At 32.7% G+C, this 20,046-nt stretch overlaps 1 protein-coding gene across 1 annotated transcript; it reads left to right on the top strand.

The window, feature by feature from the left end:
* Positions 1-2,279: 2,279 nt before the first annotated feature.
* LOC137924308 (uncharacterized) lies at positions 2,280-14,568 on the top strand. Its single transcript, XM_068767698.1, has 3 exons — positions 2,280-2,387; positions 12,371-12,534; positions 13,958-14,568. Exons 1-3 carry the CDS (start codon positions 2,352-2,354, stop codon positions 14,388-14,390), a joined length of 633 nt encoding a protein of 210 aa, XP_068623799.1. The 5' UTR covers positions 2,280-2,351; the 3' UTR covers positions 14,391-14,568.
* Positions 14,569-20,046: the final 5,478 nt, after the last annotated feature.

Below are 20,046 nucleotides of genomic sequence, written 5' to 3'. Positions count from 1 at the left end.
CAATATGCATCTATCAGCTGATATGGTGATAAATCTGCCTTCTCGTATCTTTATCCTTATTGCTAAGGACCATGATCCCTTGGACATTTTTAACTTTATCATGCTGATGGGATTACAGACTCCTTCAAAAGATAGTATACGCCGCGAGAAGAATTCCGGAATAGATCAGTTTGATTGAATCAAGAATCAAATAGATCTACGAATATTCAAAACGCGTCTTAATAAAAAAAAGATCTAAACGAAATTTCGGGTGTTCTTTTATCACTTTTTAAATCGTCAATAAATAATTCAAGATTAATTCGTTGCCAGGCTGTGCTGTCATGAAAAACTTATTATTTTAGGATTTTTTAAATACTTTTTGTTTCAATAACCTCATAAATAAACACATACCTGTATATATACTTAAATAAATTTATATAGCTATAAATATATTTATTTTTTATATTTTAATTAATATCATTTCCTTTTACCGTATTTCATTATGGGAAATAAAAATAAACTCGTAATGTCGAAATTACGTCTTAAAAAGTTTACAAATCCTTCATAGGTCTGAATATACGTATACATAATAAAGTTCCACAAGATATCTTAGCCCTTCCTTTTCTTAGTTTTAAACCTAAAATTATTTTTTTTATTACACAAATCTTTATAACATTCAAAAGTTTTTGATTGATCGAAAGGCGTGGAACTTTGTTGACTCATTTACATGATTGATAGTATTATGTACACTTCGAAGTTTGATTGAATCAGAACAATAACAAAACTCGCGACCTACGATCGCAAGTTTCAATCCTTACCGGTGGCCTACAACTACTCTTTAGAATATATTAATAATTAATAAATACCTCGTCAATAAATAATAAATAAATAGTTATTTACAGAATAATAATTAGTTACTGATTATTATTTTTTAATTAGATTAAGTTATTTAAGTAAATAGTAACTAATTATTGTTGGTTTGATTTTTTTAATATTTTTTTATTAACATTACGCAAGTTATGTTTCGCCTGCCGTTGTAATCGCAATTTGTTCCATATTTTTAATTGTAAACATGTTAGCAATCATTATTATGTAAATTAAAATAAAATTTTATCTCAGTTATTTGGCATAATTAAATAAAAAATTGAGAGATATGTCATCATTAGATTCCGTTCTATGGCACACTAGCGCCATCATTCATAACACCGTTTGTGTGCATATAACGCAATATCATTATTTAAGAATATTACAATTAATATAATTATAATATTTATGAATGAGCGCGGTAGATGCATTTCATTGATTCTCATATCACGGAGAGATGCGCACGCGTTGAGGTCACCTTTGTAGGGAGTCCACACGTTTATTGTGTGACCGTATAATTCCTACAAATATATATTTTTAATTGCTGATATGTAAAGCATTTGACGTCTATTTCGTCTTTTGTTAAGCGGTGACGAGGTCTAAAATGGAACAAGGTTGCCTAGAGGATATCTATTCACTTTTGACTTGAATTTTTTTTAATTAAATACGGAATTTTTACTATTCTGCCCAATTTACACAGATATAAACACATTTATTTTTTAAATAAATGTTTAGGTGATTTCAATACACTTAAAATACAATACAGTTTAAGAGAAATCAAATAATTCTTTATCCAACATACTATGAATTATTTCTCTTACTAGCTGTGCCCGCGACTTCGACCGTGTGGAACAAAAAATATGTTTTGTCTATTTAGTTCTTTAATGATTTAATTTTAATAATTACAAGATTTGTAGACGTACCAAAGTAACCGATATAGCCAACCGAATAGGCATATTTAAGTGGCAGTGATCAGACCATATAGGGTAAATGAATAGACCACCGCTGAGGCCTTAGGGTTCTGTAGTGTGATGGTGTATTCGGTGGTCAAACAACCGAATCAAGGTCGTCTTTGTCAGACGTTGCATTCAGTCGTTTCTTTTGATAATATATGGGGAAGATCCATGTCAAGCAGGATGCCGAACGGCTGGATAGATGATGGGTTCGTTGTAATGATTCAAACGCTCTGGTCATCGTCGCCTTACACCTACACTACACTACTTAAATCGTTTACATTTATTTCCAATCATCCTATATATAGCAAGTATATGCTAATATATTTCACACAAAAATATCTCTAAAGATATGATTATAATATTCACACTAAGCTATTGTCCTATATCCTTCGCTACGAGGGCCACCCTACACTGATGATCCGTATGACCGCGTGCAGAAAACTCCACTCGTTCTCAAATGTGCGTGCGCGCAACCCGCCTGTATCGTCTTTGGAGATTTCGGCGCAATAAGAAACGTTTTACATCTATAAAGAAACTATTCCGTATTTTATAATGAAGCTCATAGCTTTTATCGCTTGCGGACTTTTGGTAAGATTAATTGTTTATTCCTTTATTTCTATTTGAAGGTCATAAATTAATTTATAATAAATTAAAACTTAATCGTAGACGTAACATACAATTGTGAACATATACAGATTGTTTTATAATAGGTGTAATATTTTCAAACTGGTGAATAAATAGCTTATTTACTGTGAAATAATATATCGTATCCAAAAATTAATGGTTTCAGATATAATAAACAATGCCAATATAGTAACAAAATGCGTCTTAAAAGTACAGAGTACTGCATATTAAAATTAATTATTTTTTATTGTCTGTCCCTGTAGACTTTATATTGGCAGTAGCATTTCATTAAAAATAACAATATATCAGATTGATCACTTTATACACAGTATAATTGCTCTTTCGCTGACAAATGGGCAGCTCAACCTCCTTCAAAGCGTTTACACCTGTTTTTAATCATCCTGTAAACACCCAAACATCACGTATTGTTTCTGAATATGTTAATGCTGTTAGCCCTTCCAAGCACCAGAACACATAACAGATGTATCATAAGCTATTCCTATATTTCTAATAATTCTCTTACTCTTGCACAGGCATTATTATACATGTAGTCCGTGGAGGAAAGTCATATATACGATATATTTTTATTAAAAGACAGTAGTCCGTAATTGGAATTGTTTTATTTTAATTTATACAAAACAAAAGTAGTCTAAGTTATTCTTTATTACATCTGCTACATGCCAATATATGTCCCGTCAAAATCGGTCTAGCCATTTCAGCGGATAGTCGTAAGAAATTGACAGGCAGACAAAAATAAAAAAAAGTATTTTTGGAATATGTACCGTATGCATGAATCATGAGGATGAATTATAAAGCGGTTATTTTAATATTACATACAGACACTCCAATTTTATTTATTTATATAGAATGATGATTTTAATAATATATTTCATTAGTTTGAATCGAAATATATTAAAAACTTTTAACTTCTAATATATACATAAATTCTAAAATAACAAAGTTATTATATTTTTTACAATATATTTCTAATTATATATATATATATATATATATATATATATATATATATAATTTATATAAATAGCTAATACTAATGGATTATAAAAAAAAATTGTTAACTACTAAAAATATAATTCTCGTCAGTTGTAATAACCCACGACAAACTTTAGAATAGATCTTGATTTATTTTTTATTTATTTGCGTAGACGGTTGTATTGGGTTTATAATATGAAACCAGGTTACAACATGACGGTCATTCCTATTTAGTATTACATGTGATGTAAAAGCCTGACTCGAGGTTCCCGATTGAGCCTCCGAGATACGAGTGACTTACGTGAACGAGGTTTAACTTCAGCGAGAGCCTTCTGCGTTTTTACGTAGAATCTGTAAATGCGAACAAGGCTTCAGAGTATGTCCTTACTAAAAAAAATTTTTGGTTATGACATAATACTCTTAGCTTTTTTGATTAACACTGCCTAATTCGCATAAACAGATACGAGGATTGATAGTCAGGCAGCAGAAGGCTGCTAGCCTAAACTTCTTTTTGGTAAATAAGCTTTCATGGCCCGTCATAAGTCCGACACGAATTTTTATATGATTTGTACCGATTGAACGAATGCTCCATGACGGTAGCAGACACAGGAGAGTTCACCAGCTAGGATGGTTAATGCACTATGGTGATAGGTGAAGAGGTTAATTGTGATGAATGTATTGATAACTATAATTATTTATACATCACCTAAATAAAATCATTAATGTTATTTATAAAACATTATATGTGATTCACTTCACACTCTACGATTACGTGATATAGTTTCTATTAAATTTTGATAGTTCGATTAAAACTTCGCATGTTCAACAGTTGATGCGCTGCAATATTTATTGTAGTTTAACAACAGTAGTTTATGTTGATCGATCACAAGTTTAAGTTACATATTTTACATTCAATAAATAAAGTGATCACTCTGAAATGTTACATTATTTTTTTTTTATTTTATGGCCGCGTATTTGGGCATCGCAAGTGCCATGCCATGTATAAACAGTGATATTATTTACAACAGATGTTTCAAAAGTTTTGTCACTTTCACGCTTCTCTTTGTCCTCCTTAATATCTTTCATTCATTCCTCTAATGTTGTTATCATTCTCTTTCATTACTTTTTTAACTCACATATCGCCTTTGTTCCTTTGCCTTCCCTTTAGCATACTGTAATAATTCTAAATATTTATTTTCAATCTATGTTTCACAATTTTTATATTTGTTTGTGTTTATTTTGTATCCCTTTTTCCTCCTTTCCTTTACATATATTTTTATATCACAATTTTAATTACGGATTTTTATTTTTCATATAGAAATGCCAAACGCCATAAGCTCTTGGTTGAAAAAATTATATCATTGGACTATTGCTATTATATATAGATCTATTAGGTGAATATTATTAGCCCGAGTGTGTTATTTAAAATTGGAACACAGGTCTTCTTCCGGATGAAAGTGTATGAAAGGAATGAATCATTCAAGCCCAATGTTGTAGGATTTGATGAATGTCATATATATTTTTGATTTTAAATTATGCCAGTTTCCTCGTGAATTTTACTTAAGCATTATTAAGTTGTGGTGATTGTTATACACACGTAGCGCGGCATATGTCGAGGACGAAACGAAGCATGATCGAGTTAATCTTTCTTTCTCAAGTCGTCTTTTACTTCTAAGTTATTACGCAATAAGTTAGTCTAATTTGCCCTTTCAGCCCATAGAAGCCTACTGCAAGGCATTCGCCTTTCCCAAAGATAAGATATAGGGGAATAAGATATAGGGGATATACCATAATCGCCATAATATAGACGGATTAGCAATCGCAGTGTGATATTATGGCACGCAGAGGATGCTACAACATATCCTTTGGAAACATAGCATCCTATATAATTAATGCACATAGTGTCAATTATATAAGGTTGTATCCCGGGAACCGAACTCGCGATTTAGTTTCCTAAGTCATCTATTTCTGGGCCAGCACTGCTCTCTCATTCACCCATTGCTTTTAATGTACATACATCAAACTATTTAAAAAAGTATCTCTATTTCCTTGTGGACAATTCGTCAACGGCTTTATCGATTCCATTGATTTTGATTTCGCAATGTCGATAAATATTTCGCAAGGGCAGTTATCGTGTGTCTGTGGCATGAATCTTGAAAATCTTTGTTTTGATATTGACAATTGTATATTGCCTGTTCCCCTGTTGAAAGAGCATCAATAATGTTTTTAAAATGAATGAAATCAATAAATTTTATTGTATTTATTTAAGTTTCGAATACTTTATTCATAGCTAAGATAGAAAGTAAGTCGGGTAAGCTAGTAAATAATAAAACTGAGATAAAAGATAAAATCGCATACACAAATACAGTTTGTAAACGGAACAAGTTTTCCGCGTTGAAAATGTATTGTGATTTTTATAAAATCAACATGCGTACAAAATTGCCTGTTTTATTACAGTTGAACCATTATTTTAACTGTAGAAAGTGAACTAATAAAAACCTTACCTTAAACTATGCGTTTCAAACATGCACGAGAAGTATTTTATATATAAAGTCATTTTTAAATTTCTTCACTATCTATTTGTATTCTCTTATATATCAATTATACAACAATACTTACTGATCAGTACTAATAACTAGTGCTATAAAGAGTAAGAAGTAGTTTTCCTGCCATTCTTCCTCATCTAAAAACTCATCTATTTCTTTTTCTCGTTTTTAGTCCAGGTACCTTCACGAAATTATTCCTCGTTCCCACTTGTGGCCTTCCTCATAGATATTTCTCATCATATGCTATCAATCCTAACAGCCTCTTTCACAGGAAGTCTTGTATCCAGACCATTCTCAGAGTTTTGACACTTTGATGCCAATATGTCACTTTGTTGAGAATTGTTTATGTTGCGGTGCTTTAGTAATCTAAAGCACAAAGACTTTTCCGTATAGTTCACGGACCCTTTTGCTCAGTTAACTCCTGACCGACGAGGCCGTAAAAGCCTTAAGGCTAACAGCACCAACATCTTTTGTAAAAACACAATACGAACCCTTCCTCTAAATTAACGTGAGAGTCATGTTGAGTCAATTTTTTATATACGACTAATAAGAAAAAAAATTTGTTTATGATAAAAATCAAAGTCAATCTAATAAAGTGTCTATATGTCGACTATTTAATAAGAAGATTAATTAGGTCACCGGTAGTCTAGTGGGAGGCTTACTTCTAAGTAAGTAAAGGACCAATATTTAGTCACTTCCGCACATGCAGTGGTAGTCGTGCAACAAAGTGGCTGAATATTGGTCCTTTACTTACTTAAGATGGACTTCCGCATAAGCCTGAATCCATTAAATATTTAATAAGAAGTTATCCCTTTATGGCTTGTAATCTAATAATTAGGTGTTTTACTTATCATGGCGCCGGAGAGATCTCATTAAAATAAGCGACGACGTTTCTGAACAATGACAAAAACGCATTATTCTTTTGTATTAGGTTTTGTATTGTAACTTAAAATATTATCTCGACTGATGACAACACAGCATTATGTTGAACTATATATAATCAATTAAATTCCTTTGCAGTCATTCTTGGTACTTTAAGAAAAGTTCAGGATATACTGCCAGCTTGAATTAACGGTTCTAAGAAAGATATATGAGAATGTCCTTATAACAAATGTAAAAATATATCTTTCACTTCTTGTGATTGGTATCTAGAGTTTTTTCCAATTATAAGTCAAACCTTTATTTGATATGAATACAATCACTTATATCGTTAGCATTAAAATTAAGTTTACATTAGTTGATAAGGCGTCATTTTCATGTAATTTTCATTATATGCCGGCAAAATTTTTTTCATAATCTTTATTGTAATACTATCGTATATGTACTTAGATGATGCCTAAAATTTTTTGTACGGTCAGGTCATGATGTTTTTTATTAACAAATGCTGCTATTCCGTTGGTATATTAATACCGGATTTATGGAGGCAGAGCGCTGAATGTGTTTAGTCTAGATCTTTTTACAGGAAGTAAGTTGCAGAGTTCACTCAGTAACTTCGGGTTGGTCCCTAACATTATTTATTTTACAGGGTGTGGGAACAGCTGGGCTTTAAGTCTCTTAGGTAGACTTGATAGAGTGACTGAGTGTAGGCGTAAGGGCTTTCAAAGGAGACCAAAGGCAGGACTGTGTCTCGCGATTGCTATAGTAGCGGTTAGGACTTACAATACCGGGATTCTGGGATACCAAATACCGGAATCCCGGACGATTTTTGTCCGGTATTTCGGTACTACATTAGTTGATGAAAATTTAATTTATGTACAATACAAATCGAATTTAAAATAATATTAATTAATTACATTTTAAGATATACAAACAATTTCATGGCATTCAAATCTATATCAGTCACATTTATTACACAAACGGAGTCGAGTATGGTACCATCGGGAAGCGGCGGTGTCGGCACTACAAAGCGATTGTTTAAGTTTTACGTCTACTGCCCAAGAACAGGCCTCGTTTATTCAAGTACATAAAGTATGTAACACAAAAATTATTAAATAGTTTAGATTAGATTGTTATCATAATTAATAATTAATTTGAAATCGTTCAATTGTTTGGAATTGAATAAGAAAACGTCATTGCAAACTTAAAAATAATGGTGATAATAAAAATATTTAAATTTTGGTGTAGACAAAAACATTCGTTTCAATACAATCAATTGTAGGGTGGAATTAACACGATAATAATGGCGCAAACAATAATAATGGGACAATAAAACACAAATGTGCCATTGTCGACGGATGCCCTTTTTCGTGACATCAGAATAGCCCAGACTACGTGTGTGGAATTTTTGTCTGACTGACATTGGCGCCAAGGACCAATGCAGTTTGGTGCGTGTTATTGGGTTACGTGTTCCTGTGTAGATGTTTATCATGTTATTTTGATTGAATTTAAAATTAATCGATCACATGGTAAGTATTTATATAGGTATCTAAGGAAATTTAACTAAACTATTCAGAACAATACGAAGAAGCTGATATTGCTCCATATAAAAAATTAAAACTATTGCTTTGAATGGTTTTAAAAGTTACTACATACAGATAAAACATAATAATGCACAGATTGTACCCATAAATAAAGGTTAACCTGAAACCGGATAATATGGTGGAAAATTTATTTCAAAAATCGATGTCACGTACGTTATTTTTACAGAATGTCCGCTTAAAATTGATTATAGTGATAAATTAGAGAACATACTTCGACAATTTTTTTTTTACTTTCAAAATCAAGTCATTGCAAAATTAGGCTTTTAATATCATTTAGAGTAAATTTTCATCTTAAGAAGAAACTAAAATAATTGAAATTTATATTTAGTTATGGTCATGTGGAGAACCAGAGACGAATACGGGACGGAGTACATAAAATTCATTTACTTTTTTAAATGTAAATAGTTTTAAAAATACTGATAATTTTATTTATTTTTTGGGGCTAGCCACTACTTGAGTTGAAAGGCAGTAATTATTGATTAGATTTTCCGGTGTGTGTTATCTAAATTGTAACGTTATTATTGTTTTACATCAATAAACTCACACGTTCATTATAAGTTTTTTTCACATGCAATGTTTTTAAAATATAATCGTCTGTGGTTTATTCATAGCTCTCTTTGATAATAAATACAAAAGTCATAGAAACTATATCTCTTTTTTAAGATTCCATTAAATTATGTTTAAAGTAGAATCTCTAAAAGGTTTAAGGCATTTTGAATTTCCGTGTCATGTATACTCGTGGGTTCTCTCAACTGCCTCGCTTCTGACCACGACATAGATGTTTCACTGGTATGATTCTGTGAATAATCACCAGGTCACTAATCTTTCATGTATTAGAGGTGATGTAACGCCGACGACATTCAGCCTAACCCTATATTTTGTTTACGAAGTCTCTGGGGCCTACAAGCTAGAAAACTTGGTAGTTTTGGCCCCAATTGTTACAAAGAAGTTTCACTGGAATGTGGAACCTTCGTGAAGCTTCATCACCTTACTTCAAAGTGACACATGTCAAAGACCACTCTTCGTTTAAGTCGCAATAACAGTTTACACATATTAGTGATGGTAGATCACTGAGGATGCTTTAATTAAACCTAATCATCGGCATCATCACCATTTAACCTCTCTACCACAGATTTCTAATAAGACCTGAACAGTTGTGGAACCGTTTTCCGAAGCCTTCGCAAGTCATCAATCACCTGCCCACCGGTAAAAGTTCTATGATGTGCTTGCTGGTCCATAGTCTCCATTTCTGGACTTTTTCCCTTACTCGCGTTCTTTCACCATGTTTCTTTTTATTCTTAACGCTAGGGTCGAACGATCATGTCGGATCTTGAAACTGTATCGAAGGCGGACCGTGAGTCGCCCAGTACAGCGTACAACTGAGCCCTGCTTGGTATACAGTGCAGAAATTGCCCAACTTGAGTTCTTCTTACAGTACATCTCTGCGGCGCCCTGCATGATGCAGATCGTCACACCCTCCTTGTTCTCAACGCAGCCGCAGTGGCAAGTCAAACTTCTTCTGCTCCTTCCAGCAGGCAGGAGAACTCCACACCAACATGACCAGACGGGTGTGACAATCTCAAATAGCCCTGTCGTCTTTACTCAAGATAATTAAGGCACCATCGACCAACGCTTTTAGGTCTGTTCACCCCTTTAGGGGGGGGGGGCTAAAGTATTATAAACGCTTTCAGGTCTGCCCGCTGCCACTTCAGGGGCGGGGGGCTGTCGCTTGCTTTCACTTGTCTACGGATTTGATCATTCCACCTACGGTCTAGTAGAAAAATCTTGAGTAACATCTCACTCTAATCTCTCCATGGCCCATTGGCCAATAGAACTAGTAGTGAGAAATCACATCTAAGTGCCGTAAGTCATTATTATATGTAAAACACATCTATGGCGATTAAAATTGTGTAAAAAGAATAACCGAAGAAATAGTTTTAATTAAAAAAGAAACACTCTTAGTGCATCGTTATAAGCACTAAACAGACGTTGGATTTTTAAAAAGAATCGCTGTAGAATTCTGAAGGCTAGTGTGATCGATTACAAAGGCTAAATGTAAATATTAATTAAGCTATTAGCTATTTATATCTTAATAAGAATTCACATCAAATGCCAGCTTTATATTTAGCTTTTTAACTTATTCTTTTATATCTTTATGATTTATATGGCGATAATAGCAACAGTTATATTAAAAAAAATATTATTTGACATGACTTAAGCTTCCTATTATGTACTTTTTTATTTACAACTAATTAATAATAAATAATTAACATTGGCATTACGTAGGCAATAGCGTATTAGATATAGTTATTAGTTGGTATCACTTAATTCATTTCTTTCTTCTTTCTTTTCAGTCGATAGACGCAAAGCCCCACGCTTGTCAAGTAGGTTGTCGATAGCAATCTGGTATTATGGTACGAAGGGGACGCTGCTATCTATCCTCTGGAAACTTTGGAGCAGTAGCAATCATACATAATTATTGCACAGAATTTGAATTATGGGAATCGAACCTGCGATCGCATGTCTCAGTCTTGTACCGCTGAGCTAACACTGCTCGTGCTTCATGCATTAAGCGAATCAAATAACTCGATTTTGCGCAGGAGTGAAGATGGCACTATATTTGATTGATAAAAATGTTATCAAACACTCGTACAAAATTTGTGATTTATTTAAATCACATTTTAGTGTTATCTATTGCTTTATCGCCGTTTAATGATTTCATAGGATTGAGGGATAAGAGTGCGGAAGGCACCAAGCCTTATTTACATTTACGTAACTGTCTTGAGTGCTCCTTTGGAAACCTCGGCTCGGTACAACATGCTTTACCTGATTGGATTATATTGGCGCCATAGGCTTCTAGATTAGAGTCTGCGAACCTGCAAGCGCAACAGAAAACTTCCATCTGCAATTTGGACAGAAGAACATTTCATGGTCTTCAAAAAATACAGGATGAAGACCTCTTCAATCGTTCTATTGAAAATCTATGAGAGACTCCTACATCTAGCATTAATTACCGCATATTAAACGTGATGTATTCCTAATTTAATGTGAATATGATAAGTAATCCGTATACATAAAAGAATTAGGTTCATTATCCCGTAACAGCGAAAGTCTTTGTTGCTTAGTGAGTAATTGAAAATGACATAAGAAATTCCGTTCACACGCAATGGTCTTAGTTATTCAATAGATTGTTTACATCGAGCCCGGCTACCGCAGGGAACGTGAGTTGGATGTGTAGCGCTAATGTAACATTGAGACCAAGGCTCACGTTGAATAATCTATAAATGAAAGCATGTTATTGTAATATCATCTTAATGTGAACCTACCAAGTCGAGATTTCTTTAATCCACCAAGAAATAGAAACGCTCGATCGACAACCCTAAGCTTATGGCAGCCCTTGCTTTTGATCACCGCACCAAAGAGGCCTCCCAGAAAGTTAATTTAGCTAAGAAGAAGATATATATATGCATACATTTGATTAAGATATCATTGACGACAGTGACTTCGAAACTAAATATAGTAATATTTAAATACTCTAACTTAGAAGTAAACATTTAATGGAATCAGGCGTTACCTTGCGGAAGTCCATCCTAAGTAAGAAAAGGGCCAATATTTAGCCACTTCCGCACATGCAGTGGTAGTCGTGCAACAAAGTGCACCGCCCTTTATTCAGCGAGCTGGCGGGCGGTGCACTTTGTTGCACGACTACCACTGCATGTGCGGAAGTGGCTAAATATTGGCCCTTTTCTTACTTAGAAGTAAGTCTTCCACAAGACTACCGGTGACCTAATTAATCATTGTTTGGGGGAGGCCTTTGCCCAGCAGTGGGCATGTATCGCCTGATAACATGATGATGACGATGACTGCGGAGTAGCTAATGTTAACAAGAGTAGATAAATGATTAACTAAGATATTGTGTAATTTCAAGGTATCACAACCATGCGGTAGCAGGTCAGTACCAGCTGAAGACTCGGTGGTGAGCGTCTACCTGAAGCATCCGCCCATGGAAGACAATTCCCAGAATTCTCAAAAGTCGTTGGTCTACCTGTTAACTAGCGGATTAACTGAAAAAATTACTTCTCCGTTTACTAAGTAAGTATTAATGACTGCGTAATATTTTATTAATTGAGCAATACATGATGATTTAGGATAAACTGATAATGGTGTACGATCTTACGAACATATAACAACAAGAAACTAATGTTGAAGATGAATGAAAAAGGATAAATGATGAAATTGAAAAAAACGGAAAAGTATTCTTGATGGTAAATGACACGAATTTTCAATTACAATATTATTCGGATCTAAAAAATCTAAATATATAAGATGACGCGTTTATAAACATAGGAATAAATAGATTTGCACTATTTCCTTAAAATTAAAAAGACGTAAGGGATACACAACACCTACAGGATTGTCTAGACCTGATTTTGTGTTTTCTTTTTTTTTTTTTTTTAAATTATAATGAGGATGAATTTTACCGGCGTTTTTGGTGCCATCGTCCTATATCGGGCATAATAGAGAGAGCCATATAAAAATGACATGGCTTCCGCTATTGGGGACCTTTTGTGCCCCTGTCTTGCTTGGGACAGGGTTATTATTCCTCTTAATAATGTTTTCATATCGTTTTTTTCATTTTTGTACTTTTCTGCGATTCCGTCTAAGATCTTTCTTTCTACTTTTTTCTTTTTTGTCTCTAGAATGAATGCATTGTCTCACTTATTTCGCCTCGTTCCTTAAATATCACAGAGCTATCACATTTGTATATTTGTCTATGCTATTTTTAATTTTCATATTTCACATAATATGCTATTTATTACTATTTACTTCCGCTATGTAGCAATAGTCGTGCAATAAAGTGCACCGCCCGCCAGCCCGCTGATAAATGAGCGTGCGGTAAATAATGCGAAACACAACTACCACTGTTAATCTACTCTACACGTGTTTCACCCCTCCACGGAGCATCCTCAGATGTTAGCATGACTACTACTCCATAGCGGAAGTAGCTATATATTAGTCCTTTGCTTACTTAGGGTGGACTTCCGCAAAGTAACGCCTGAATCTATTAGGTTATCACTATTTATCACAGTACACCATTTTTTGTTTTCTTAACGTTTAATTGTAATTCTACCTCCTGTTGACTCAGTGGTTTACCAGACCTGTATTTGTTTTATTATATTCGTATAAACACGTATTAATTCATACAAACACATATACATTTTATATATTGACATGTTAATTTATTTTATGATTTACTAGCCTAGGAACTTCTTCAGTCGTATATTTGTGCACATTTTGTTTTTATCATTCCAATCAGCCCAAAGTGGAAATAACTCAATCCCTAACTTGATCCACCACGATTAAGTTACTTTCTAGAGGAGATTAAGTTACTTTATTACTACTAGAGGAGATTCACTAGTAGGAATAGTACAAGATTAAACAAACGTTGTATTGTACAAAGCTATCTTGAGACAAATAATACAAATAGAGCTAATTAATATTATTTTATTTTCAGATTATTTGGTATCGGACAGAATGTGACAACCACAATGAGACCGTTTCACAGAATCGAACTATTCGATGATATAGAACAAGTCACCAAACCCGATATGAACCCTATAAACAACGAGATTCCGAAAGATAGAGACGTAGAAGAACTCTCCAATGAAGGAGCGTACAAGAAAGGCGCGAGAAAACCTGAAAAAATCACTCTATTTTCAAGTTACTTGCCTGATAATGAGAAACTAGATGTAAACAATTCTATAAATCACGTAGACATTGACGATGAATTGCCTACAGAGTTTGACAATAACGTCGATGATGAATATGACGATGTCTCGCAAAGTCGCAGCGGGCCTTTCGTTTTCGTATTAGAGGTCATTGGAAGCTTCATTGAACTCATTTTTGGTGGATTGATGGCTTTATTTAGACCTTCAGATTCCAGTTAAATCCGATTAAAGATTTAATGGAATCAGGCGTTATTTTTCGGAAGTCTATCTTAAGTAAGAAAGGGACCAATATCTAGCCACTTCCGCACATGCAGTGGTAGTCGTGCAACAAAGTGCACCGTCCGTCAGCCTGCTGATAAATGCGTATGCGGCAAACAATGCGAATTACACAACTGCAACCATCAAATCACGCAACACGTGTTTCACCCCTCCACGGGGCATCTTCAGGAATTATGTTACACCGATTAGTGCCTCTGTGTTTTGCACGTATTCGCATTTATCAGCGGGCTGGCGGGCGGTGCACTTTGTTGCACAACTACCACTGCATGTGCGGAAGTGGCTAAATATTAGTCCTTTTCTTACTTCCGATTAAAGACTTATGTTTGCAATATTCTCAACGGGAAGAGACTGTTGATGTGAAATTTTAATATAGTTTATGTATAATCTAAACAATGTATATTATTATCAGGGCAGAGAATGGTTCAGTAAATCTTTTTCAACTTATATCACCCAGTGATTAGCTCGTATTGTGGATGGATGTTTTTTATTATTTGGTGCATTGGAACGACAAATTACTTCTATTAGTTTTACATTAGACTATTTTCAAGTATAACCTGTTCTCTCGTGTACTTGATTAATTTTAAATCTCATAACAACTGTAATGATATAATTGATTAATAATTAATTATAACATCTATCTTATCACGAAGCATTTAAATTTTTCTTAATTTTGTTAAGCAAATAAGTTATTTTGAATCTTTTCTTCTATAAACAGCGTTAATAGGTAAGCAGAATACATTCTAGTTAGTTATTAGTAAGATTTAAACCTATTGCTGTTCCACGTATTAAAAAGAAGTATAAAAAAGTCTGGACATCGTTTACTGGCTGAAAAGAAGGAGAGTTGGAAATAAAAATAAATGTATTCGATTTGTGACTTATAAATGACATATTTTCTATTTCAAACCGGACAGAAGAAGTGAATTGATAATTTATTACCACCTATGTCCGCAACTTTTCCGCTTGGAATTTAACAAAAAAGTATTTAGTCAATTTAATTTTTTTTCGTTGAATTTTTCTAAACTTAAAGTATTGGTCAAATCAAAATCGGTCCAAGCATTTCTGACATTAGCTAGAACAGACAGACAGACAAATTAAAATACGCGTAACGTATATATGTTCATATTTATGTTATAAAAAGCGGTTATTTTTAATCTACAAACAGACACTCCAATTTAATATATTTGCATACATGATTATTCTAGCATAATTAATAACCTTTCTTAAAAAAAAAAGCTTTTTCTATTTTATACTATTAGCTAAGAGCTACGTTTCATCTCCATATTACAAGATCTCCACATTAAAGATTAAACTTGTGTCCGCTGATTTTGTAAATATTAAAGGAAGAAAATATTAAAGGCGGCAGAAGGTGATCGTATTGTCGCCATTAAAACCGACCATTGTGTTCAAAGACGATACAGTATTAGTTAATCATTTCATTTTTACATGTACATATATGGAATTAAAACTCGTAGCGTTTAATTGTTAAAGTCACAATGGACTAAAAATTTTTTGCATCATATGTATATATATATACATATGAATCTAATATATATATATATATATATATATATTAGATTCTTAGGTATTAAGCGGCATGATTTAAATTTAGATGAGGAAAAAAATTTCGTAGTTTTACTAACTTTAATACAGCTTACGAATTAAAATGTTCGATTATTTAAACACAGACGTAACAAAATATTTTTTATGTACTACTATCATCAAAAAGTAAGTTGAAATTGTCTTTTTAAACTTCCAGACATTAGTAAAGCAGGTAATATTTCTAGCCTGGTTGGACTATAACATTTACCAAGCGTATCTATGTTAAAAAGTTTAAATATCTCCCATTTTTGTGAAATGTTTTAATTTTGTCAAACGCGTCAAGTCTCGATTGGTGTAAATTCGCTGAATTTTTTTTAAAAAAGAGTGTCAAAAACACGACTTATCGTTCCACAACCTCTGTATGCACCTTATTTGGCTCTGTACGACTTCTGGCTATTCAGCAAACTTAAAACGACCAATGCGAGGACACCGTTTTGATACGATAAAAACTGAAGGTCTTGAAGGCTATATCGGAAAAAGACTGTTCCGACTTTTTCGAGAACTGGAAAAGCGTTAGTAAAAGTGCAATTTGTCGGAAGATGATTATTTTGAAGGAGATGAAATTGATTTAGAAGAATAAATAATTAATTCACATTTTATAAACAAATTCACCTTACTTTTTATACAATTTTATGTCTATCGTTATTTATTATGTCCGGGAACCGATACAGCGCAATTAAAATATATAAGATATTACCAAAAATATGATTAAATGGTGTAAAATTATTGCTACTGTAAATAAATTGGTGAGATCGATGGAAGGCGCCGGATGCGGCCCGCTTTCAAACATTACTGCTGAAAATCTAAAGGACAGACAGCGGCGTGTCACGGCTGAAATATTCACGTTGACATAAATTTAAAATTTCAGTATTTGATATTTTAAAACTTAAAATAATATACTTTGTTCAATATATACCGTTTGCACACCTGTGAAAAATAATTGTGAAAGGCTATTTCAACAACGTTGAAGATTTTAAGTTTTAAATTTTTTATCTGTAGTAGTGTGGTATTTTGTATGTTGTGTACTTATATTGAGTATTTGTTTATACAAAAATATTCCAGAGTAACCGAAACGAACTTGATATAAGGTGATATAAACAAGACGGTTTTATCGAAATTTAATTAAAAATCAATTAATTTATCATAAATATAACAAACAAACATTTTAGACGCGTAATTAGATCGTATTAACGAGATTCTTAATGTGTTTACATTATTTTAAATGAATGTTGATGATGATTTATCTATTATATGGAATATATTTGTGTGCCATTTTGAAAATTTGTTGAAACCTCATTTTATAACGGACAAATCTAATTGTGAATAAAACTATATTTATAATGACATTAGTTTCATTTTGGTAGATCACTTTAAGCTTAAATAACAACGTAATAAGATAAACATAAAGAATATGAACTACATGAAAAAAGCAAAAGAAATCGCAAACGGGGTTAATTCGAAACAACCATTGGATGGACTTATTTACCTAGAAAAAATACACGGGGTATTAAAGTGTTTAAAAGTATTGTAAGTCCAATGTACATTAATATAAAACTACTATATATTGTAATATGTATTTTATAAGAATAACTATATTAAAATTTATTATGAAATGTTTGCGAAACAAACAGAAAATAACAGACATGAAAGAACAAGATATTGTGCTAGAAAATTTACTAGCTTCCAGTAATAAATGATACAGCTATGAAAAGTTAACAATAAATGTATTTAAAATACAATAACATTGTTGGCGAGCGTGTGGACTGTATAACCGATTAAATAAATTCAAATGATGGTGGTAATTTAATTATTATGTTAGTAATCATTTTATTTACATTACATTAGCAATATTTCTTAGTAATAATTTTACATTTTACTAGCTAACAGTAAAATTAAGCGTTACAGTCGACTGATAGAACAAAAGAACATGTTAAACTCCTAGCGACACCAACTGTCAAATATAAAAAGTATAAAAAACAAATAAAAATATGAAAATATTAAGTGGCCCAGCCAGTTGCTGACAGACATAAAGTTAATCAAAATAATATGTAAGCTTGTATTAAAGATATTTGCAAGACGTTGGTGAACTTAGAGATGAATTTCCTGTTTAACATTTTATAACAGATCTTAAACTATTCATAGATAAAAATTATGATTATTACTAATGGCCGACGGGACCCGCTGTAACGCGTGGTATTCGCACTTTCCTTACGCGTGGTTTTATATGAATGTATTTGGATCACAATTCGTTTGAGAAGTCGTTTGAAAATTATTTTTAGATTCAGACTGAGGAGGGGCAGCCACATCGAACCTCAGCTTGGAAAGAGTGCGAAGGCTGTAAGGCGATTTTAAGAGTAAAATTTTTATTTCCCTACATACTACATTCTTATAGAAGTTCATGCAGGAGGCTGTTCAATCATAAGGCACTATTAGATTGCCACAATGAAGTTTTTTCCAACATTGAAAACACTTCGCGACTAAGTGTATATTTGCAATAATAGTACTTCCAATCGGGCCAGTTTTCGTTCGACGTATATTTTTTTTTATAAAGCCCAATATTTAAAACAAATCAACACAATTAAAAAAAAAACTCTTTCTTTACTATTACGAATAGTGGTAGTCCAGCAGTAAGGACTAAGACTTGCTATCGTAAGTTGCAGGTTCGATTCCTGGGATACAATTTAATATAATTCATACTTTATGCGTTAATTATATAGGATTGCAACTGTTCGTAGATAAGTTTTCAGAGGTTGGGCAACAGAGTCCTTTATGTATCATAATACCACACTGTAATCGCAGGCGATTACCGTATATCTGGCGATTATGGTATATCCCCACGTATATACGTTTGCTTAAATGAAGACATCGGCAAAAATACCAAAAATTGTATTATATCCGTAACTAATTGACTGGAAAGTTGTAAGACGAATTTTAGCAAAGTCATCATGATCTTCCTTATTTCAGCCGTACGACGACTACCGATTTGATTAATATTTGACTTTATTTTATAAAGCGATTTGCCTGTGATTGAGATTTAACGAAGGTAATCATAAACGAATATTGATAACCCAAATCTTTAAACGCCTACAAATTTAAAATAGCAATTGTTTATTAAGGGTTTTGTCTACATCACGTCAAAAGGCGTTTTAGGACTGACGACTTTTACTTCGTTTATTTATTACACAGAAACAAATGTTATTAGTAACGCAATTTAAGTGGAAAATTATTAACTATCATATCAATTATAGATGTTGCAGAAAAGAAACACTGATAAAGTTTTAATAAAAGTATTTTCAGATAAACTGTCTTTCCGTCAGAAGGGAGGTTGGTTTGCCTATAAAAATCTCTCCGTGGAATCAAAATAGGCCTTCTAGAGAAATTATTAAGTACCAACGTTGAGATAATGTCGAAACTTTTAAATATATCCCAATGTTTTCGTCAAACAATGTAGACTAGGTGTCTAGGCAGTAAATATATTAGTTTGTGAAACGGCTAAATGATGCCGAAGCTTCTAGAATTACTTATATTATACGAGAGTTATAATATATCAATTTTAACATTGTGATATTAATATCTTAATGTAATGAAAGCTTTGAAGGTTGAATGTATAAATCATTTGTTAGCAAAAAGCTTTGGCACCTATTCCTCTCTTCTGCCCAAAAGTGATCACTTTGAAATATATATTACTTCCATTGGAATGCGACGGGCCAATAAATTTTGACAGTACAGGGTATGCAGATAATAAACAGTTATTAATTTTAATATGTAGTATCTGAATTTTGAAAATACATTTTTTACTTTATTATTATAATGTATAATTGTTTCTGAAACCATTGATTTATGATACACTAATTGATTATCAATGACCTACAATTTCCCCCCTATAGAACTTTTATATCTATAACCAATCTGTCTGTATATATGTATAAATTAACTATGGTTCATTATTAAACATTTCCTTTTAAGAAGCACCAAATTTAGTTAAAATATACAGCAT

The sequence above is a fragment of the Battus philenor genome, unplaced genomic scaffold (genome assembly GCF_028537555.1).
Source record: "Battus philenor isolate CCGP_79_NKW_IND1 unplaced genomic scaffold, ilBatPhil1.0.hap1 SCAF_23, whole genome shotgun sequence".
Taxonomy (NCBI): Eukaryota; Metazoa; Arthropoda; class Insecta; order Lepidoptera; family Papilionidae; genus Battus; species Battus philenor.
The sequence above is the reverse complement of the archived record's forward strand: the minus strand, read 5'-3'. Positions and strand labels throughout refer to the sequence as shown.